Source organism: Thunnus maccoyii, chromosome 14 (genome assembly GCF_910596095.1).
Source record: "Thunnus maccoyii chromosome 14, fThuMac1.1, whole genome shotgun sequence".
NCBI classification, from domain to species: domain Eukaryota; kingdom Metazoa; phylum Chordata; class Actinopteri; order Scombriformes; family Scombridae; genus Thunnus; species Thunnus maccoyii.
Window position 1 is genome coordinate 3009829 of NC_056546.1, and position 23594 is coordinate 3033422.

The window sequence follows — 23594 nt, forward strand, 5'->3', positions numbered from 1 at the left end:
AATCTAACCGAGTGGTTGCATGAGTAAACGACCTATGTGGTCATTTAATTTGGAGGACTTGTTGGTCAGGAGCCCAAATGAACATGTTAAGCTCGCTGTAATCATTCCTCCTGTTGTCATACTGGCCATTAAAAATCCCTTTCTCAATGTGCTTTCAATGTAAGTGATGGGGGACAAAATCCACAGTCCCAGGGCATCTTTATGATTTATCTGAAGATGATATGAGGCTTCATCAGTCTGAGTTAGTCATATCAAGTGGATATCTGCCACATTTACACTTTTTAGTATAGAGTTCCCTCTTGTCCCCTCGTGTTTCCTCAGACAGTGTTTCCCTGTTGAGCTGTGGTGGAAGTATAGTAACAAAAAGAGGAACTTTGGCACTAAAAAGACTGTAATGTTGAAAGATATCTACTTGACTCATTTGGACGCTGAGGCTTCATATTAGCTTCAGATAAACTTTTAAATACATTTTTGCACAGAAGGAGGACTGTGGATTTTGTCCCCCATCATTTACATTGTAAGTGCTATGAAGGGATCTTCTAATGGTCAGTATGAACAGGAGGAATGATTACAGCAATAAAAACATGTTTCAATGATCATTTTGCCTCCTGACTGTTGTTTTAAGACACACTTGAAAAATTGTGAACCCGTCCTTTAGCACAAACGTGGACTGACAGTGAAGCCTGTCAGCATCATCATCGACCTGCTGATGAACATGTTAATAAGCATGACTCATAAATTGAAATTGTTTTATTTCCCACACAGTATTTCCCAGCGGTTCCCAACACAGCCAATAAGATAATGTTGCTTGGCAACAAATAACTTATTTTCCCATAAACCAAGTTTTGGCTGCTGCTGCTTAGCAACAAACTTTATTTCCATGAGTTATTTCAAGGAGGAAACACCTGAACCAACAGGTCCCAGAGCATCTTTGTGCAACAGAGTAGGATTTTGAAGACTATAGCAGCTTTCACAGTGTTATGAGTCTTTTTATTAACATGTAAAATACTGAAAGTGAAGTGTTCCTGTTGCAGTAAAACACTGTGGTTGTAAAGGACGTCAGTAATTGGTTGGTTTATGATATTATTTTTACTGAAGTAGGAGGCAGAAATATTCGAAATGCCAAAATCCAAAAGGTGAGTCATCATCATCTGCAGAGAAAATGAGGTTGTGTCTCCTGTCTTCACTTCCTGTCTTTCCTCCAACAGTTATGTGGGAGAAAGTCCAGTGCTGTGTTTAAAAAGAAGAAGAAGAAAATTAATGATCTCATCAAAAAAAGGCTGGCTTGACAGTTTGATTGAAATTGTTTTGGAGAAAAAGACCAGCAAGAGGGTTCAAAGTGTCGAGGATATGAATTAATATTTTTTTTACATGCTCCGACGCCTCCTCATGAGTATAAAAAAACAGAAGTCAAGTAGCTGCTATGACTTTGAGAGCTGTGATACAGAGCAAAGCAATATTTTCAAAATGTAAGAGCCATTAGCCCAAGTGTGCACCGCTAGCTGTTCCCAGTAAGCTAGCGTTGGATCTTTATTCATTTACGTTATCACAAATATCAAGTTTTCTTACTTCTGGTGCAGAATCCAGAAGTTCAGATTTCACTTTGGCACTCTTTTGCAGGTCTTTGCTCTCCACCTTGTTAAATAAATGACACTAAACGTTGGCGTTGTGCGTAAACTGTAAAGATATGAAGCTAGTTCCTGGGGGATACGGGGCTGTTTGATATAAAATACAGTTTAACACGCATACTAAAACTCGGCATCCTCGTCACCTTTATCTCATCTCATCTCTTCTGTCACGCCTTTGTGTCTATTCTGACAAAACGTGGCAGCGGATTGACAAATCACCTTTAAAATTTCATCTCTGTCAGAGTTTACAGCTCTTTCAGACAGATGGCAGTAGGACAGAGTCTGGGGGCCTTGGAGAGCCTGAGGGCGCTTGTCAGAAAGCAAACAGCGTCGTGAATTACGACCGGACGGTTTGTCTCTCTGAGTGAAGGATTATCTTCATACGATGACACACTCGTAAACAGGACCAAGGCGCTGCAATCGATCTCACAGATGCAGCGCCCCCCCTCGCCCCCTGTCCCCCCCCCTCCCTCAAATGAGAATACCGGGTGTGAGGAGGATTTGCGCAGCTAATAATAGAGTAAACTAGATATATTTCCAGAGAAGGAATTCTGCACGGGGCCTATTAATAATTACAGAATCCTATGATGTATCCCTCTGGGTTTAACGCCAAACCGGTCTTAGACTACCGACATGCATATAAAGATAGTGTCATCTTCACACTCTCCTTTAGACTGTGACAAATATGAGCAAAGGATATGAGGTGTGTGTGTGTGTGCTGGTAATATAGACACAAGGGACTTTATTTCGGTGAACTGTACCTTTTTTATTTAGTCTTCACCGCTGGCGCCAAGCGCTCATTGCAACGAGATGATTTGCTGTTCCTGATCGAGCTATGGACCTGTCAGCGAGGCATTCACAGACTAAAATAACTAAACAAAAAGTTGTTCATAACTTCTGGTAAGTGCTGCTGCTACTGGCACAGGAAATATATGGTAACCCTATCTCCAGATAAGAACATGACCCTATAAATCCCCCCTCCTCGCCCCACATTATATCCAGTCACATTGTCTTACATTCACCTCGTCACATCTGAAAAACTCTCACTTTCTATAAAATTTGTGCAACTGTGGCATGGTTAAAGTTAGAGAATGATCATGATTAGGGTTAATGAAAGAGTTAACTAGTGGTGACAAATCTGCTGCTAGATGTAGAAAGTGGTGTGCGGGACCTCTGAAGGTCTCCATCCAAAACAGTTTCCCCCTTTTACCATCTATTTCAGTCACAAGGTCAGTGTTGAAAATAGCCCGCAGTTATGAATTCACCTTCAGAGGAACAGATCTGAGCCCCGTTTTGACTTAAAATGTACATAGAAGAGCAAAGACTGTTATTCTTATTTTCACTGTTATATATCTTTTCATTTTGCCTCGTGTTGCTTCTATATTCTGTCTTAATGCCTTTTATGTTCTATGTAAAGCACTTGAAATGTGCTATACAAATAAACTTGCCTTTGCCTTCTTCGTTATCTCACTGACCCCACTAATGTCATTTTCACTGATTACTGTGTTTATTTTTCCGTAGGTTGACCTTGGTTCTTGATTCTTGACCGGCAAATTCACTTTTTTGTCATATTTGCGATTTATTTCTGTTCTGTCGTCTGGTGCAGTGTAGTTCATAAACCCGGTGGTTAAAACACCGCCACTAGAGTTGAATGAGAATGAAAGGTTATTGGATCGTAATGCTAGAACATGTCTTTTTATGGACGTATTGTAGCCTTTGAGATCAAAATCAATCTGCTTCATAACCAGCTGAGCTACATCAGCTCTAAAACAGACAATAATGTTATATAGATTTCAGATAAGACAATTTTTTTTAATCAGATTCATGATAAATAATAGTTTGCTTATTAAATGTTATTCTGGATATAAACTTGTAAACTCCTTTACATTGTCATCATTATTTGGGTCTTAATTCTGACATTTTTGACTTAATTTAACTATATGTCATTTTGCCAGTTATACATTTTATAAAATTTGATTTCATGCAATCCAAAAGGGAGATATATTGATTTATTATAATATAATTAATAGCTGAAACACTGAGAAAAGTTGAAATCGACGTGACAGCCGAAATAAAGTTCTTGAAAGAAGTTAAAATGGAAGTGTCAGTTCACTTAAGTTTCAGCGCTGAGTGAACTTAAGGAATCAGTTGAAGTTCAAGCACTTAAAAGGAGTTGAAACTGTCAGACAAACTGAGCAGGAAGTGTCAGAGAAAGTGGAACCCCACAAAAAAAAAAAAAAAATCGAATTTAACGAATCTTTAAATCGATCAAAACACTAAATCTCTCATTTAGATGAAGTTTTTCTCTCATGTGTCACACCTTACGTCTTCATTTTCCGTCCCCTGATTGGTCGACGGTGAGCTCACGCAGCTTGTGACTGTCACATACCGTAAGATGTCATCACTCCCAGAGAATGTACTGTACGCAGCTTTGTGATGTGTAATATGCGCATTTACCAGCAGGACATAAACCATCTGACATAACGTTACCCGCCGCCGGCTGTCAGTCAGTCAGTCAGGCATCCTGCTGACCTTTGGCCCTGATCTGTGATTGGCTGCCGGGGCGGTGAGTGGAGTGTTTGGAAGTGTGACTATTTATTCCTCAACCACCATGAACCTGTCTCCTCACAGTGATATCACTGCATGTCTGAGGCCACATGGTCAGTGTGATGAGACACTGCCAAAGATTGTTTGAGTTTGAGAGGATGAATTACTCTCCACTGATTTAGCATCACTATGGATAGTTTAAAGAAAAGGATCTGAAGCGATGCTGTAGACTAGCTGGTGAACATAGTGGAGCATTTAGCAGCTAAAGAGCCAGATATTTCCCTCAGGAGTTGGTAGAGAGTAAAAACAGAGCTAAAAGAGAGTGAATATTGGACTTACATTCATCAGGTGGACAGAAACATGACTCCACATGAATGATAATGTTGCTCCGTAACTGCTGGATGTTCAACATATCAACTTAAAAAGATGATGATATGTCAGTGTTGTGTTCACTACTTGTTTCTGCTGAAAGCTGGTGAACAAAAACATCAGTTATTGTAAGTTTAAGTCAAACATTAACACAATTGACATGAATGATGGTCTCCATCTGTAATAGGATTTACGTCAACAGTGGCAGAGTGACACCTCTTACCTGACTTCAATCTTTGCATGATGATACAGAAACCAGCAGCAGTCCATACTGGGCAGGACTGGTAGTGGGAGGGGCTGGAGATGGAGATGGTGGGGGGGGGGGGGGGGGTGATGTTGGCAGCACTGACCGTGCCAAATGTACACATGAGGGAAGTAATGTGATCTGAGTTGAATGACAGGACCTCTATTTTTTGGACAGAGGTTTGACAAGGCTATAAAAGAAGCCGACACTCTGGCTGCAGGCAGAACAGAGAGACAGAGAGACAGGGAGCATCTCAGGAGAAGACCAGTGGACTTAACTCTACCTCCAGTTACCTGCAGTGAGATTAAACTACATCCTATCAAAGAAGAAAAATGGTCCTGCACAGTGTTGAGGAACTGGTAAGATCTGCTCATGTGTGTGTTACTTTTAAATGATCGCAATTATGAGAAGGCCTCGGAGGCGGAAAGAGTCCCAAAAATGAGCTGTAGGATTTCTGTGCTTGCAACTTTTTAAATGAGGGGATAGAGGGAAAATTAATTCATTTTCTCTCTCTGGTTTCAAACAATTTTCAATTTGTTCGCATAAGAAAATAAGAAAATAGCTTCTGGTTTTAACGTACTGCTGGAAACTGATGATGCTTTGAACATGTTGGGTGAAAGGATTCATTTCTTGGACAGATGTTTGATTTATTTTGCCTTCTGTCCCTTTTAAATGTAAAAGATGACTAGAAATATATTGTAGTGATGCATTTAATGAGAGATTGAAACAACCAAAGTGAAACTTTTACATGTGATGCCAGAACACCTGAGGAGAAAGATAAATAAAACTAGAAAACGCTCCATTAAAACAACTCAAAATAACCTCAATCATCTCTTAATCTATGTACACAACCTGAAATAAACTCTTTCATTTACCTCATTTTATGGCTCAATTAGCGCTCACTCTGCAAGCTTAAGGGAAAGGCTGCTTAATTACAACTTATGTTTAGGTGAAGGTAATTAAACATTAAGCAACACTGATCACTGCTAAGCATCAAATTGAATTGTTTTATCTGATAAAGTTTCTGCACATTTCAACTTCATATTTTGAATTTCTTACTCCTCCCTGTGAGGATTAAAAGTCGGTTAGAATGATTAATAATGATCCAGTGATTACATGAATGATTCATTAACTGGACATATAAACAGTCGTCCCTCCGGAGCTGAAGTGTGTGTGTTAATGTGTTGAAGCTGTGGTGTGTTAGCAGCATGACTTGGCTCTGCAGCCACTGAATGCTGAGAGCAGCTCCTGTGTTTTAACTCTCTGGATAAGACCAAACAAAAAGCTCTCCCGCTGAGCTTTGATTAAGACATCAAGTTAACAGGGAATCTGTTAACAGCTTCAGTCCTTTTCCTTTGCAAATGTTCTCATGGTCTCATATCATCTTTCACATGTACAGAACAAGTCTCAGGAAGCGGGAATAGTTTGTGTCATCTGTCCCCAGCAGCCTGATAGTGACATTGGTGATTTACAAACTCAGACTCCTTCTTATGTTTCATTAACTTGGAGTCACTGTGGACAAAATGCAGAAAATATAAAAGCACCAACAACCGTGAAACAACTCCGCCAGTGATTCTGTCTTCAACATTAAAGTCATTAAACCTTCAACAAAATCCAACAACTGCACCAAACAGCTTCAAAAATCTTAAAGAATCAAAACTAATACATATAAAATATTAACTTTTGATACATTTTACTCTATTCTACCTCAAAATAATCAAATTATATGTTATTATGTCTCATTCTGAGTCTAAAAAACACTACTGGAACTACCAAACAAATCATCTCACCTTATTTGAAGGTTTTTTTTGTATTTAAATAAATGAGTAAGGCTAAATGTGAATACTACTGTAGTATTTTAAACTTAGACTTAATGTTCACCTTTTTAAAGCTCAGGGCAGATATTTAGACATTCGTATGACCTTAAAGAGACACGTCACGTACAACATCTCCACCTCTTCTCTCCCTTCAGGTGACCGGTAAGAGGTCAGAGGGCAAAGAGGCGGCGGCCAACTTCCAAGACGGCGTGTACGAGACAGCTGTCCATCAAGAGAAGCAGGATGACTGCAGGTCCCACAAAGAGCTGGCGGAGGAGAACGACAGCGGCAGCGAACAGGAGGAAGTCAGCGTGGCTGCTCTCAATGTAAGAATCCACTGATAACAGCAACAAGAGGGCCACTGAAGTATCTGTTGTCACCAGGACAAGGAGAGGAAGTCATTGGGCTGTTATCCATGACTTTGCTCTGTATCAACACGTGTTGGCAGAGCTCAGGATGTACTTTGTTTTTATTTAATGACAAGCATTTGCCTGAAGATGATGGTAAAGCAAAGGCAAAGAGACAAATGAGACTGATACAGTAAATACTATTTAAATCCTGCATATCATCTCTAACTGGGTTTGAATTTAGTCTCCTCTGAGCTTCACTTCAGCTCCATGCTGCCACCTGGAGGCATTCACATATATTTTCATACCAATTTCTAGTAAACTAGACTTATTCTTTCTTTCAGGAATCATTTTATTATCATTTTTAAAACAAATACACATGTCTTTTTCCATCTTTTTATGATTGTGTAAGGGTGACAAGTCAGTATAAATGCTGCAAACCTCATTTGACAGATCAATAATCACTAAAACAATCTGAGGAGCCAATAAGGATCAAGTCCAGCTGTGATGTATTTTGTGGATTTGTGTATGACGCCCTCATGATGGAGTAAAGTAGATAAAAAGAAGAGGTTGTGTTTCTTAACTTTGGGATTTTTTGTAGGCGACTATAGGAAGGACAAGCTTCTACATTGAGATCATGTTTACAAGTTACACAATATCATTAATTCACACTCTGAAATATACTAATATGTACCTTTACTTTTTATATTTAAGCAAATATTTCGCTTTAATCAATGAATACTTTCATAAAGATGAAGATGAGAAGCTGCTTTTCAAATAAGTTTCTTCATTTAGTTGTTGATGTTGTTTGTTGAAGTCCTGTGTCTCGTCTCTGCCCTGTCAGACGGATAAAAGTGGCAAACTGAAGCTGGAGACTGTGGACGACCTGTTCAACATCCTGCAGCTGAGGAAGAGGAGGAGGGAGAGGAAGACTCCCATCCGCAAGAAACGAGAGCCGGAGCCTGAGTTCGTGGTAGGATTATATTCTTCATTTCTTTTATATTTCTAAACATGTCCTTGTCTTGATAAGTTGATATTCAGCCTAGTTTGCTTGAAGGCAGCATCTAGTGGCTGTAAGAGGAAATGCAGCTTCAGAAACACTGATTTCATTGAACCTCTGTGTTCATACTGAAATACTCTGCAGTGACACTCACATGTAGCCACCTTTGATGCAGGAAGTTGTAAAAGCCGCTGCTGCAGGGAACTGACCATATCATACATTTAAGAGCTGATGAGGGAAATACAGTCTTTTCAGATTTGTATTTGTTTTTAAACCTTCTTCTAGTTATTTTAAGCTTCAGAGAAAGAAAGCTATAGATTATATGTAATTTTTTTTTTGCATATATCTTCCAGCCAGAGATTGTGGATCAGAAGCTGTTCCTGACAGCAGCCATGGAGAACAAAATGGCTGTAGTGGAGAAGTACCTGAGTGACGGAGGAAACCCCAACGTAGCCGACCATGTGAGTGTCGCCTCTGTAGAAACATCTCATTAAACACAAAGTATTACTAAATAATCTTTATGTTTGTTTGTCTTATCACTATTTTGCTTTTAAAATTCATCGATTGTTTCATTGAACAAACTGTTGAAATATTAAAAAGGAAACTTTTTAAATCCTATATCCAGTTCCAGAGAACAGCGCTGCACAAAGCCTCGTACAAAGGACACGTGGAGGTGATGAAGAAGCTGCTGGAGGCCGGAGCTGCCATCGAGAAAAAAGACAAGGTGAGAGGATTGAAAACTCCATACTTTCTTTTGTTCCTTCTTTCTCCTTTCACTGTCTCTGTCATACATGCACATAGACACACACACATACAGCAGTCTAACAGTCGAGTGTGTGTTTCAGCTGGAGGCCACAGCGGTCCACTGGGCCTGCAGAGGAGGCAGCCTGCCGGCCCTGCAGCTCCTCCTCGACCAGGAAGCCAAGTTCACCTCCAGAGACAAGGTTTGTCCACACACTGAACTTGGAAATTGGGTTTCCTACAGGTCACCTCTGCTGCATAGAGTTCTTATTCTCTCAGGTGCATCTAAAAGCCAGTACAGTAAGTGTTTGTTACTTTAGCACCATCTGGTGGTTGTATTAAAAACAACACCAGTGCAGGAATATATTTTCACAAAGTGTGCACAAAAATAAAGATTGAGCCTTTAATGTTTTAGTGGAATTTTCAGTATTTTTCCTGCATAAATCAAGAAATCCTCTCTCTGTGTTTGTTTTCTCCAGTTGCGCAGCACTCCTCTCCATGTAGCTGTGAGGACAGGACACTATGAGTGTGCTGAGCATCTCATTCACTGCGGAGCAGACGTCAACGCCAAAGACAGAGTAAGGACTCAGACAGACCGAAGATCCAGACATCTGCAGCTAGTCTTCTTACAGCTACATTAAATCTCCTGCATCAGGACACAAAGCTAATTCAATCACTGCAGGGGTGCTTGTCTGTGGCTTACAGCAGCAAAATGTGCTGCTACAGACTTGTATTTATATTCAATTACAAAAGTCCAAACTAAATATGCAACATGTCACACTCTGACACACAACAGCTTATTAGAAATGAGTGTTTTTATCATTGGGATTGTAAAATGATTCCTAATGAGCTTTACATATGCTGAATGTCTGTTTTCCTCCCTGAGTGTAGGACGGAGACACGCCCATGCATGATGCTGTGAGAATAAACAGATTCAAGATGATCAAGCTGCTGATGATGCACGGAGCCAGTCTCAAAACCAAGAACTGTGTAAGTACAGAGTATCACCTCACAATATACAGTACATGACTCCTCAGAGCCTCCATACTGTTATCAATACACAAAGTCTATGTCAATAATCACAAGTCAGATTTTTACACACAAAACAAATTGCAACCTTTGAAATTATGATGCATTTATTCCCTGAATGTCTTCTTATTGTGTTTTTCTGAACCACTTATTTTCTCAAAACATGTAAAAAAAATATCTATTTAGAGTATCTTCTAAAATTAAGATCCTTTATTATAATTTTAGTGTAGTGACACATCTTATACTTTCTTGCTTCAAGATGCAGTTGAACTGAAAACAGATGGAAATACTCTTTCTGCACTGACTGGTTTTTTTACATTTGTGTTGAGAAAATAAATTTTCAGGACCCATTTATTGATCTTGTGTGTTTGTTTCTTTTTGTGCAGGATGGAAAAACTCCGATGGAGACGCTGTATTCATGGCAGAACGGAGCCAAGAGCCTCCTGTGTAACTTCAGCGAGTAGAAACCAGTAGAATCATGAGTTTCAGCCACAGAATGTACTGGATTATCAGGGAGAAAATGTTGTAGAAAAAGGGAAAAAAACTTGTATTTTTCTAGTCCTGTCTGGTTTGTCGGGCGGGACTGTCCATGGCATTTCCATACTGAGGAAGCACACAAGTCTTTTGTTTTGAAAATCTCTGTTTTTTCAGAGAGGCTTTGCTGAGTGTTCACACTCTCTTTCAGAGAACGCCCTGCATCACATTCAAACTGTCTCACGTGTTGACTGACAGATATTCAACCGGAGTGTTTGGGTGTGTTGGAGAGCATTAGTCGCTAACATCCAGCGCCTCCTTCTGGTTCAGGGATTTGAACCTGTAGGTTATTGGCAGGGTTACATTTTCTCAGATGTTAATTACACATATGTTGTATCTAGTGTAACGTCACATGGGAGAAGAACCTTCCGGAAAAAAAACAGCAGGGATGTGAGCTTTTGATCAAAAATGTGAAATCTAATCAGGATGTTGTTAATAATGTGATTATTAGCACTGGTAGATTCATTGATCGCCAAATATTGCTGGACAATGTCTCGGCTGACAACATTAGGATGTTTTCTTTTTCTCTTTCTTAATATTTATTTGAAGCTGAGTTGAAGTCAGCGATGCATTGAGAAGATGATTTATTTATTGATGAATGATGAGTGTAAGCGATCGCTTTTGATTTATGTCAATACAATACACTTAATAACTGAGTTACTGGTTGTCTAGAGTTATACTGTAGTTGGTTTAAGGATTTTTATGGTCTGACTTTAACCAATTATATAAACTTGGAATTTACTGATTTTTATTTACTGACATCATGGAAACAAATGGGATACTGCTTGAGGTTTTCCAGATTTTCATCACCTGGTTGACACTTTTCTCTCAGTCCCATTGGATCAACAATCAGTGGATCCATTCCAGAGTAAAACTGAAGTGAATCGTTTGTATCAAATTACTGCGGCTCTGTGTGAGAGTGTTTTGTTGTACTTAAACATTCAGAGAAGTTGAACCAAGTTCTTTGGTCTTATGCTTTTTAAGTTTGAGAGACGAGACAGGACAAAGTAAGTTTTTGGATCAGGTCGAGAAGAATCTCTCCACTTACACTTTTAACACTTTACACTTTTTAAATAAGAGCAAATAGGTAGATTGTAAAATAGACAACAGTATAACATTTTATTTCCTGCAAGGACATGTGTTTATATTGCATAATAACAGATCTGGCTCCACAATATTCTGCAGGTCTTATCTGCAACAAAATTTCAAATAAAAGTACAATTTATCATTTTGAAAATTAGTTTCAGGATTATTTTAATGTTTTTTTCTGCTGCCAAATACTCTGTGAATCTAATTTTCAATGTCTGCAAGTTTAATCTTTAGACTAAGTTTGTCTTTTTCCCATTTTCATCTACTGGAGTTCAGTTTGAACATCTGGGGTCTAAATAACTTATCCAACGTATCACATCTGTGATACAAACAGAGCTTCAACTGGCCCCACAGAGGAGATATTCTGGGGATAGTGTGAGAGGGATGGAGCTGAAACTGTTGGTTCAGAGGATGTTTGACAAGTGTTGATGTTGATACAACAGATCTTGATATATGAATGGTTATCGGATTCCTTTTTTATTATTAAAGATGTATGTAAATCTTGCCTTGTATTTATGGATTGATTGAATAAAACAGATTTTGAATTTAAGCTGTTTTTTTTATCGTTGACAGAGCTTCACTTCCTCACTGAGTGCATCAAGTATTCTGAAATAAGAGATTCAAAATCCCGCTGACATTTCTAGTGATGTAAAAAGAAAAAACAATGTTTCATAATCAATGAAAAACATGCCTTAAAGTGACAGGAGCTAAAACGGCCTGTTTCAGACAGATTCTGAACTGAGGGGCTGCATAAAGGACCAGTAGAAGATAAATAAGGAGTTTTTAACTGTAAATCATGCAAAGATATTCCAGTAGAGCCCCAGAATAGAAATGTAGAGCTGGAAATGTGCAGAACTTCTTCAACTGTCTGCAGTTTTAATTGATGGATTGTGCTGAAGGAAGTTGTACAAACAGACAGTTCTTGGTAACTTCGGACAGCTAAGCTAGCTGGTTTATTGGACGATGATTAGCTAATGCTAATGCAATGCAATACTCCTCCTCACTTTGTTTTCTGTTATGATTGGATTTTAATGTGACATGGAAAATTCATGTCACAATGAAAAACAATTTTCCCTGTTATTAAAGACAAAAAAAATGAATAATTTGTCATATAACATGTTTTTCATGTAATTACGCTACTGTAAATGTAAACATGAACAGGAAATACAAATAACAGTGTGTATTGTATTTCACTTTATTTATATCTGTATTTGATTCGTTTTCATTGTGGTATTTAAAACCTTTCATTGAATGCCGTTGTCGTGGCGACGTAGCAAATTTCGATGTTTCGCGATGAAACAGGAAGTTTTTCTAATTCAAATATACGTCTTCCAATCTGCCCGAAATTTCTCAGGCTTGATAAGAGTCCTGGCCTGATGACATCTACATGTCACTATTGAGTCATAGTCATAGCGCCGCCTACTGGCAACAGGAAGTTATAGGACCTTTACTTTTACAAACTACTAGCATGTTAACCAGATCCAGCTAAACTTTGGTCAGCTTATTTGTAAGACCTTGATGATGCTAAATAGTGAAGCTTTTAAGTTTTCATCAAACATTGTTGCCATGGCGACATATTATTCATTTGCCATAAAACAGGAATCTGTTTTTGAGGGGGTTAGGGATGCTCAAAAACTCACGAAACTTGGCACATGCGTCAGAAGGGATGAATTTTGTTGTCTGATATGGGTCTTGGGCTTAGGGTGTGGCAGGGGGGCTCAATAGTGCCCCCTAAAAATTTCAACAAAGGAGCCCTCGAGGTACGTTTCACCTAGACCGTCACATATCAGCCTGTTCTCACTCCCAAGTCGTCACATGCTGAAGCTTGGTCAGGACCCCATGGCATCACTTTTTAACACACTTGATACCCCTTTAGCATGATTTTTTAACGGGCAGGGGAGTCCGATAGACTTCTGTTGAACTCCTACAACGTCTGAATTAGACGCTGTGAGACTGATGACGTCTATATAAGGTGACAAATTTCAGCCTGGTCGCCAGAATAAAACGTTGGCATTGTATGTTTCACTAAACCACAGATACGTTGAATATGTACATTTACCTGTAATACAGAGCATATTAACATTTCAACAGTACGTATCATATCGACATTTCTGAAGTGACGTACTTCACATGACATCTATATAAGCTGACTTTCTCATTAGGAGGTGGATGGCTTGTATTATTGTTGGCAAAAAGTTGGAAATCATCACAGAGTCAGCGCAGAGCACGGCTCGAGACCACCTTAACCCAACCCTAACCCTTAACGTTGTTATTTCATTTTTTATTTAAACCCAAACCATGATCTCTCCCTAACCCTAAACAAGTGGTTTTTATGCCTAAACCTAACCAGACCTTAACCACGGCGTTGTCACACCATAAAATATAACTATTTTTTAACAGTGACTGCCGTGATACTGCGCGTTGAAAAACGATGCTAAAGGGGTACCCAGTGGGTCAAAAAGTAACGCCAGGGGGTTCTGACCAAGCTTCGGTATATGACGAGTTGGGAGTGAGAACATGTTGCACATATCGTAAAGAGTCATCACTGTCAGAGAATGTACTCTACGCAGCTCTGAGATGTGTAATATGCAGTATACAACATTTACCAGCAGGGCATAAAACACATGACATAACGTTACCCGCTTCCAGTCAGTCAGGCATCCTGCTGACCTTTGGCCCTGATCTGTGATTGGCCGCAGGGCAGTGAGTGGATGTTTGGACGTGTGATATTTATATTTATTGCTCAACCATCATGAACAATCATCATGTCTCCTCACGGTGACATCACTGCATTTCTGGAGCCACACGGTCAGTGTGATGAGACACTGCCAAAGATTGTTTGTGTTTGAGAGGATGAATTACTCTCCACTGATTTAGCATCACTATGGACAGTTTAAAGAAAATGATCAAAAGTGATGCTGTAGACTAGCTGGTGAACATAGTGGAGTATTTAGCAGCTAAAGAGCCAGATATTTCCTTCAGGAGTTGGTAGAGAGCAAAAACAGAGCTAAAAGACAGTGAATATTGGACTTACATTCATCAGGTGGACAGAAACATGACTCCACATGAATGATAATGTTGCTCCGTAACTGCTGGATGTTCAACATATCAACTTAAAAAGCTGATGATATGTCAGTGTTGTGTTCACTACTTGTTTCTGCTGAAAGCTAGTGGACAAAAACATCAGTTATTGTAAGTTTAAGTCAAACATTAACACAATTGACATGAATGATGGCCTCCATCTGTAATAGGATTTACGTCAACAGTGGCAGAGTGACACCTCTTACCTGACTTCAATCTTTGCATGATGATACAGAAACCAGCAGCAGTCCATACTGGGCAGGACTGGTAGTGGGAGGGGGGGGGGGGGGGGTGATGTTGGCAGCACTGACCGTGCCAAATGTACACATGAGGGAAGTAATGTGATCTGAGTTGAATGACAGGACCTCTATTTTTTGGACAGAGGTTTGACAAGGCTATAAAAGAAGCCGACACTCTGGCTGCAGGCAGAACAGAGAGACAGAGAGACAGGGAGCATCTCAGGAGAAGACCAGTGGACTTAACTCTACCTCCAGTTACCTGCAGTGAGATTAAACTACATCCTATCAAAGAAGAAAAATGGTCCTGCACAGTGTTGAGGAACTGGTAAGATCTGCTGATGTGTGTGTTACTTTTAAATGATCGCAATTATGAGAAGGCCTAGGAGGCGGAAAGAGTCCCAAAAATGAGCTGTAGGATTTCTGTGCTTGCAAATTTTTAAATGAGGGGATGGAGGGAAAATTAATTCATTTTCTCTCTCTGGTTTCAAACAATTTTCAATTTGTTCGCATAAGAAAATAAGAAAAAAGCTTCTGGTTTTAACGTACTGCTGGAAACTGATGATGCTTTGAACATGTTGGGTGAAAGGATTCATTTCTTGGACAGATGTATGATTTATTTTGCCTTCTGTCCCTTTTAAATGTAAAAGATGACTAGAAATATATTGTAGTGATGCATTTAATGAGAGATTGAAACAACCAAAGTGAAACTTTTACATGTGATGCCAGAACACCTGAGGAGAAAGATAAATAAAACTAGAAAACGCTCGATTAAAACAACTCAAAATAACCTCAATCATCTCTTAATCTATGTACACAACCTGAAATAAACTCTTTCATTTACCTCATTTTATGGCTCAATTAGCGCTCACTCTGCAAGCTTAAGGGAAAGGCTGCTTAATTACAACTTATGTTTAGGTGAAGGTAATTAAACATTAAGCAACACTGATCACTGCTAAGCATCAAATTGAATTGTTTTATCTGATAAAGTTACTTATTTCTGCACATTTCAACTTCATATTTTGAATTTCTTACTCCTCCCTGTGAGGATTAAAAGTCGGTTAGAATGATTAATAATGATCCAGTGATTACATGAATGATTCATTAACTGGACATATAAACAGTCGTCCCTCCGGAGCTGAAGTGTGTGTGTTAATGTGTTGAAGCTGTGGTGTGTTAGCAGCATGACTTGGCTCTGCAGCCACTGAATGCTGAGAGCAGCTCCTGTGTTTTAACTCTCTGGATAAGACCAAACAAAAAGCTCTCCCGCTGAGCTTTGATTAAGACATCAAGTTAACAGGGAATCTGTTAACAGCTTCAGTCCTTTTCCTTTGCAAATGTTCTCATGGTCTCATATCATCTTTCACATGTACAGAACAAGTCTCAGGAAGCGGGAATAGTTTGTGTCATCTGTCGCCAGCAGCCTGATAGTGACATTGGTGATTTACAAACTGAGGCTCCTTCTTATGTTTCATTAACTTGGAGTCACTGTGGACAAAATGCAGAAAATATAAAAGCACCAACAACCATGAAACAACTCCGCCAGTGATTCTGTCTTCAACATTAAAGTCATTAAACCTTCAACAAAATCCAACAACTGCACCAAACAACTTCAAAAATCTTAAAGAATCGAAACTAATGCATATAAAATATTAACTTTTCATACATTTTACTCTATTCTACCTCAAAATAATCAAATTATATGTTATTACGTCTCATTTTGAGTCTAAAAAACACTACTGGAACTACCAAACAAATCATCTCACCTTATTTGAAGGTTTTTTTGTATTTAAATAAATGTGTAAGGCTAAATGTGAGTACTACTGTAGTATTTTAAACTTAGACTTAATGTTCATCTTTTTAAAGCTCAGGGCAGATATTTAGACATTCGTATGACCTTAAAGAGACACGTCACGTACAACATCTCCACCTCTACTCTCCCTTCAGGTGACCGGTAAGAGGTCAGAGGGCAAAGAGGCGGCGGCCAACTTCCAAGACGGCGTGTACGAGACAGCTGTCCATCAAGAGAAGCAGGATGACCGCAGGTCCCACAAAGAGCTGGCGGAGGAGAACGACAGCGGCAGGGAACAGGAAGAAGTCAGCGTGGCTGCTCTCAATGTAAGAATCCACTGATAACAGCAACAAGAGCGCTACTCAAGTATCTGTTGTCACCAGGACAAGGAGAGGAAGTCATTGGGCTGTTATCCATGACTTTGCTCTGTATCAACACGTGTTGGCAGAGCTCAGGATGTACTTTGTTTTTATTTAATGACAAGCATTTGCCTGAAGATGATGGTAAAGCAAAGGCAAAGAGACAAATGAGACTGATACAGTAAATACTATTTAAATCCTGCATATCATCTCTAACTGGGTTTGAATTTAGTCTCCTCTGAGCTTCACTTCAGCTCCATGCTGCCACCTGGAGGCATTCACATATATTTTCATACCAATTTCTAGTAAACTAGACTTATTCTTTCTTTCAGGAAACATTTTTTATCATTTTTAAAACAAATACACATGTCTTTTTCCATCTTTTTATGATTGTGTAAGGGTAACAAGTCAGTATAAATGCTACAAATCTCATTTGACAGATCAATAATCACTAAAACAATCTGAGGAGCCAATAAGGATCAAGTCCAGCTGTGATGTGTTTTGTGGATTTGTGTATGACGCCCTTATGATGGAGTAAAGTAGATAAAAAGAAGAGGTTGTGTTTCTTAACTTTGGTATTTTTTGTAGGCGACTAAAGGAAGGACAAGCTCCTACATTGAGATCATGTTTACAAGTTACACAATATCATTAATTCACGCTCTGAAATATACTAATATGTACCTTTACTTTTTATATTTAAGCAAATATTTTGATTTAATCAATGAATACTTTCATAAAGATGAAGATGAGAAGCTGCTTTTCGAATATGTTTCTTCATTTAGTTGTTGATGTTGTTTGTTGAAGTCCTGTGTCTCGTCTCTGCCCTGTCAGACGGATAAAAGCGGCAAACTGAAGCTGGAGACAGTGGACGACCTGTTCAACATCCTGCAGCTGAGGAAGAGGAGGAGGGAGAGGAAGACTCCCATCCGCAAGAAACGAGAGCCGGAGCCTGAGTTCGTGGTAGGATTATATTCTTCATTTCTTTTATATTTCTAAACATGTTCTTGTTTTGATAAGTTGATATTCAGCCTTGTTTGCTTGAAGGCAGCATCTAGTGGCTGTAAGAGGAAATGCAGCTTCAGAAACACTGATTTCATTGAACCTCTGTGTTCATACTGAAATACTCTGCAGTGACGCTCACATGTAGCCACCTTTGATGCAGGAAGTTGTAAAAGCTGCTGCTGCAGGGAACTGACCATATCATACATTTAAGAGCTAATGAGGAAAATACAGTCTTTTCAGATTTGTATTTGTTTTTAAACCTTATTTTAAGCTTCAGAGAAAGAAAGCTATAGAGTATATGTAATTTTTTTGTGTGCATATATCTTCCAGCCAGAGATTGTGGATCAGAAGCTGTTCCTGACAGCAGCCATGGAGAACAAAATGGCTGTAGTGGAGAAGTACCTGAGTGACGGAGGAAACCCCAACGTAGCCGACCATGTGAGTGTCGCCTCTGTACAAACATCTCATTAAACACAAAGTATTACTAAATAATCTTTATGTTTGTTTGTCTTATCACTATTTTGCTTTTAATTCATCGATTGTTTCAGAGAAGAAACTATTCTTGAAATATTAAAAAGGAAACTTTTTAAAACCTATATCCAGTTCCAGAGAACAGCACTGCACAAAGCCTCGTACAAAGGACACGTGGAGGTGATGAAGAAGCTGCTGGAGGCCGGAGCTGCCATCGAGAAAAAAGACAAGGTGAGAGGATTGAAAACTCCATACTTTCTTTTGTTCCTTCTTTCTCCTTTCACTGTCTCTGTCATACATGCACATAGACACACACACATACAGCAGTCTAACAGTCGAGTGTGTGTTTCAGCTGGAGGCCACAGCGGTCCACTGGGCCTGCAGAGGAGGCAGCCTGCCGGCCCTGCAGCTCCTCCTCGACCAGGAAGCCAAGTTCACTTCCAGAGACAAGGTTTGTCCACACACTGAACTTGGAAATTGGGTTTCCTACAGGTCACCTCTGCTGCATAGAGTTCTTATTCTCTCAGGTGCATCTAAAATCCAGTACAGTAAGTGTTTGTTACTTTAGCACCATCTGGTGGTTGTATTAAAAACAACACCAGTGCAGGAATATATTTTCACAAAGTGTGCACAAAAATAAAGATTGAGCCTTTAATGTTTTAGTGGCATTTTCAGTATTTTTCCTGCATAAATCAAGAAATCCTCTCTCTGTGTTTGTTTTCTCCAGTTGCGCAGCACTCCTCTCCATGTAGCTGTGAGGACAGGACACTATGAGTGTGCTGAGCATCTCATTCACTGTGGAGCAGACGTCAACGCCAAAGACAGAGTAAGGACTCAGACAGACCGAAGATCCAGACATCTGCAGCTAGTCTTCTTACAGCTACATTAAATCTCCTGCAGTAGGACACAAAGCTAATTTAATCACTGCATGGGTGCTTGTCTGTGGCTTACAGCAGCTAAATGTGCTGCTACAGACTTGTATTTATATTCAATTACAAAAGTCCAAACTAAATATGCAACATGTCACACTCTGACACACAACAGCTTATTAGAAATGAGTGTTTTTATCATTGGGATTGTAAAATGATTCCTAATGAGCTTTACATATGCTGAATGTCTGTTTTCCTCCCTGAGTGTAGGACGGAGACACGCCCATGCATGATGCTGTGAGAATAAACAGATTCAAGATGATCAAGCTGCTGATGATGCACGGAGCCAGTCTCAAAACCAAGAACTGTGTAAGTACAGAGTATCACCTCACAATATACAGTACATGACTCCTCAGAGCCTCCATACTGTTATCAATACACAAAGTCTATGTCAGTAATCACAAGTCACATTTTTACACACAAAACAAATTGTAACCTTTGAAATTATGATGCATTTATTCCCTGAATGTCTTCTTATTGTGTTTTTCTGAACCACTTATTTTCTCAAAACATGTAAAAAAATATTTATTTAAAGTATTTTCTAAAATTAAGATCCTTTATTATAATTTTAGTGTAGCGACACATCTTATACTTTCTTGCTTCAAGATGCAGTTGAACTGAAAACAGATAGAAATACTCTTTCTGCACTGACTGGTTTTTTACATTTGTGCTGAGAAAATAAATTTTCAGGACCCATTTATTGATCTTGTGTGTTTGTTTCTTTTTGTGCAGGATGGAAAAACTCCGATGGAAACGCTGTATTCATGGCAGAACGGAGCCAAGAGCCTCCTGTGTAACTTCAGCGAGTAGAAACCAGTAGAATCATGAGTTTCAGCCACAGAATGTACTGGATTATCAGGGAAAAAATGTTGTAGAAAAAGGGAAAAAAACTTGTATTTTTCTAGTCCTGTCTGGTTTGTCGGGCAGGACTGTCCATGGCATTTCCATACTGAGGAAGCACACAAGTCTTTTGTTTTGAAAATCTCTGTTTTTTCAGGGAGGCTTTGCTGAGTGTTCACGCTCTCTTTCAGAGAACGCCCTGCATCACATTCAAACTGTCTCACGTGTTGACTGACAGATATTCAGCCGGAGTGTTTGGGTGTGGTGGAGAGCATTAGTCGCTAACATCCAGCGCCTCCTTCTGGTTCAGGGATTTGAACCTGTAGGTTATTGGCAGGGTTACATTTTCTCATATGTCAATTACACATATATTGTATCTAGTGTAACGTCACATGGGAGAAGAACCCTCCGGAAAAAAAACAGCAGGGATGTGAGCTTTTGATCAAAAATGTGAAATCTAATCAGGATGTTGTTAATAATGTGATTATTACCACTGGTAGATTCATTGATCGCCAAATATTGCTGGACAATGTCTCGGCTGACAACATGAGGATGTTTTCTTTTTCTCTTTCTTAATATTTATTTGAAGCTGAGTTGAAGTCAGCGATGCATTGAGAAGATGATTTATTTATTGATGAATGATGAGTGTAAGTGATCGCTTTTGATTTATGTCAATACAATACACTTAATAACTGAGTTACTGGTTGTCTAGAGTTATACTGTAGTTGGTTTCAGGATTTTTATGGTCTGACTTTAACCAATTATATAAACTTAGAATTTACTGATTTTTATTTACTGACATCATGGAAACAAATGGGATACTGCTTGAGGTTTTCCAGATTTTCATCACCTGGTTGACACTTTTCTCTCAGTCCCATTGGATCAACAATCAGTGGATCCATTCCAGAGTAAAATTGAAGTGAATCGTTTGTATCAAATTACTGCGGCTCTGTGTGAGAGTGTTTTGTTGTACTTAAACATTCAGAGAAGTTGAACCAAGTTCTTTGGTCTTATGCTTTTTAAGTTTGAGAGACGAGACAGGACAAAGTAAGTTTTTGGATCAGGTTGAGAAGAATCTCTCCACTTACACTTTTAACACTTTACACTTTTTAAATAAGAGCAAATACGTAGATTGTAAAATAGACAACAGTATTACATTTTATTTCCTGCAAGGACATGTGTTTATATTGCATAATAACAGATCTGGCTCCACAATATTCTGCAGGTCTTATCTGCAACAAAATTTCAAATAAAAGTACAATTTATCATTTTGAAAATTAGTTTCAGGATTATTTTAATGTTTTTTTCTGCTGCCAAATACTCTGTGAATCTAATTTTCCATATGTCTGCAGGTTTAATCTTTAGACTAAGTTTGTCTTTTTCCCATTTTCATCTACTGGAGTTCAGTTTGAACATCTGGGGTCTAAATAACTTATCCAACGTATCACATCTGTGATACAAACAGAGCTTCAACTGGCCCCACAGAGGAGATATTCTGGGGATAGTGTGAGAGGGATGGAGCTGAAACTGTTGGTTGAGAGGATGTTTGACAAGTGTTGATGTTGATACAACAGATCTTGATATATGAATGGTTATCGGATTCCTTTTTTATTATTAAAGATGTATGTAAATCTTGCCTTGTATTTATGGATTGATTGAATAAAACAGATTTTGAATTTAAGCTGTTTTTTTTATTGTTGACAGAGCTTCACTTCCTCACTGAGTGCATCAAGTATTCTGAAATAAGAGATTCAAAATCCTGCTGACATTTCTAGTGATGTAAAAAGAAAAAACAATGTTTCATAATCAATGAAAAACATGCCTTAAAGTGACAGGAGCTAAAACGGCCTGTTTCAGACAGAGGCTGAACTGAGGGGCTGCATAAAGGACCAGTATAAGAAAATTAGGAGTTTTTAACTGTAAATCATGCAAAGATATTCCAGTAGAGCCCCAGAATAGAAATGTAGAGCTGGAAATGTGCAGCACTTCTTCAACTGTCTGCAGTTTTAATTGATGGATTGTGCTGAAGGAAGTTGTACAAACAGACAGTTCTTGGTAATTACAGACAGCTAAGCTAGCTGGTTTATTGGAAAATGATTAGCTAATGCTAATGCAATGCAATACTCCTCCTTGCTTTGTTTTCTGTTATGATTGGATTTTAATGTGACATGGAAAATTCATGTCACAATGAAAAACAATTTTCTCTGTTATTAAAGACAAAAAAAATGAATAATTGTCCTTTAACATGTTTTTCATGTAATTACGCTACTGTAAATGTAAACATAAACAGGAAATACAAATAACAGTGTGTATTGTATTTCACTTTATTTATATCTGTATTTGATTTGTTTTCATTGTGGTATTTAAAACCTTTCATTGAATGCCGTTGTCGTGGCGACGTAGCAAATTTCGATGTTTCGCCATGAAACAGGAAGTTTTTCTAATTCGAATATACGTCGTCCAATCTGCCCGAAATTTCTCAGGCTTGATAAGAGTCCTGGCCTGATGACATCTACATGTCAATATTGAGTCATAGTCATAGCGCCACCTACTGGCAACAGGAAGTTTACAGGACAGGACCTTTACTTTTACAAACTACTAGCATGTTAACCAGATCCAGCTAAACTTTGGTCAGCTTATTTGTAAGACCTTGATGATGCTAAATAGTGAAGCTTTTAAGTTTTCATCAAACATTGTTGCCATGGCGACATATTATTCATTTGCCATGAAACAGGAATCTGTTTTTGAGGGGTTAGGGATGCTCGAAAACTCATGAAACTTGGCACACGCGTCAGAAGGGGTGAATTTTGTTGTCTGATATGGGTCTTGGGCTTAGGGTGTGGCAGGGGGGCTCAATAGTGCCCCCTAAAAATTTCAACAAAGGAGCCCTCGAGGTATGTTTCACCTAGACCGTCACATGTCAGCCCGTTCTCACTCCCAACTCGTCACACGTCAAAGCTTGGTCAGGACCCCATGGCATCACTTTTTAACACACTGGGTAGCCCTTTAGCGTGATTATTTAACGTGCAGGGTAGTCCGATAGACTTCTGTTAAACTCCTGCAACGTCTGAAATAGACCCTATGAGACTGATGACGTCTATATAAGGTGACAAATTTCAGCCTGGTCGCCAGAATAAAACGTTGGCATTGTAAGTTTCTCTAAACCACAGATACGTTGAATATGTACATTTACCTGTAATACAGAGCATATTAACATTTCAACAGTACGTATCATATCGACATTTCTGAAGTAACGTACTTCACAGGACATCTATATAAGCTGACTTTCTTATTAGGACGTGGATGGCTTGTAATATTGTTGGCAAAAAGTTGGAAATCAGCACAGAGTCAGCGCAGAGCACGGCTCGAGACCACCTTAACCCAACCCTAACCCTTAACGTTGTTATTTCATTTTTTATTTTAACCCAAACTATGATCTTTCCCTAACCCTAACCAAGTAGTTTTTGTGCCTAAACCTAACCAGACCTTAACCACGGCGTTGTCACACCATAAAATATAACTATTTTTTAACAGTGACT

General features: G+C 38.9%; 2 protein-coding genes across 2 annotated transcripts; both read left to right on the forward strand.

Annotated features, from left to right (window-relative positions):
* Window positions 1-925: 925 nt before the first annotated feature.
* On the forward strand, window positions 926-10353 carry LOC121911365 (ankyrin repeat domain-containing protein 1-like). Its single transcript, XM_042432754.1, has 10 exons — window positions 926-1136; window positions 4966-5147; window positions 6761-6931; window positions 7797-7925; window positions 8306-8413; window positions 8578-8676; window positions 8798-8896; window positions 9173-9271; window positions 9585-9683; window positions 10109-10353. Exons 2-10 carry the CDS (start codon window positions 5121-5123, stop codon window positions 10184-10186), a joined length of 909 nt encoding a protein of 302 aa, XP_042288688.1. The 5' UTR covers window positions 926-1136; window positions 4966-5120; the 3' UTR covers window positions 10187-10353.
* A 4448-nt stretch (window positions 10354-14801) lies between these two features.
* Window positions 14802-20481, forward strand: LOC121911364 (ankyrin repeat domain-containing protein 1-like). The gene is made up of 9 exons (XM_042432753.1): window positions 14802-14990; window positions 16610-16780; window positions 17645-17773; window positions 18146-18253; window positions 18419-18517; window positions 18639-18737; window positions 19014-19112; window positions 19426-19524; window positions 19948-20481. Exons 1-9 carry the CDS (start codon window positions 14964-14966, stop codon window positions 20023-20025), a joined length of 909 nt encoding a protein of 302 aa, XP_042288687.1. The 5' UTR covers window positions 14802-14963; the 3' UTR covers window positions 20026-20481.
* The last annotated feature ends 3113 nt before the right edge of the window (window positions 20482-23594 follow it).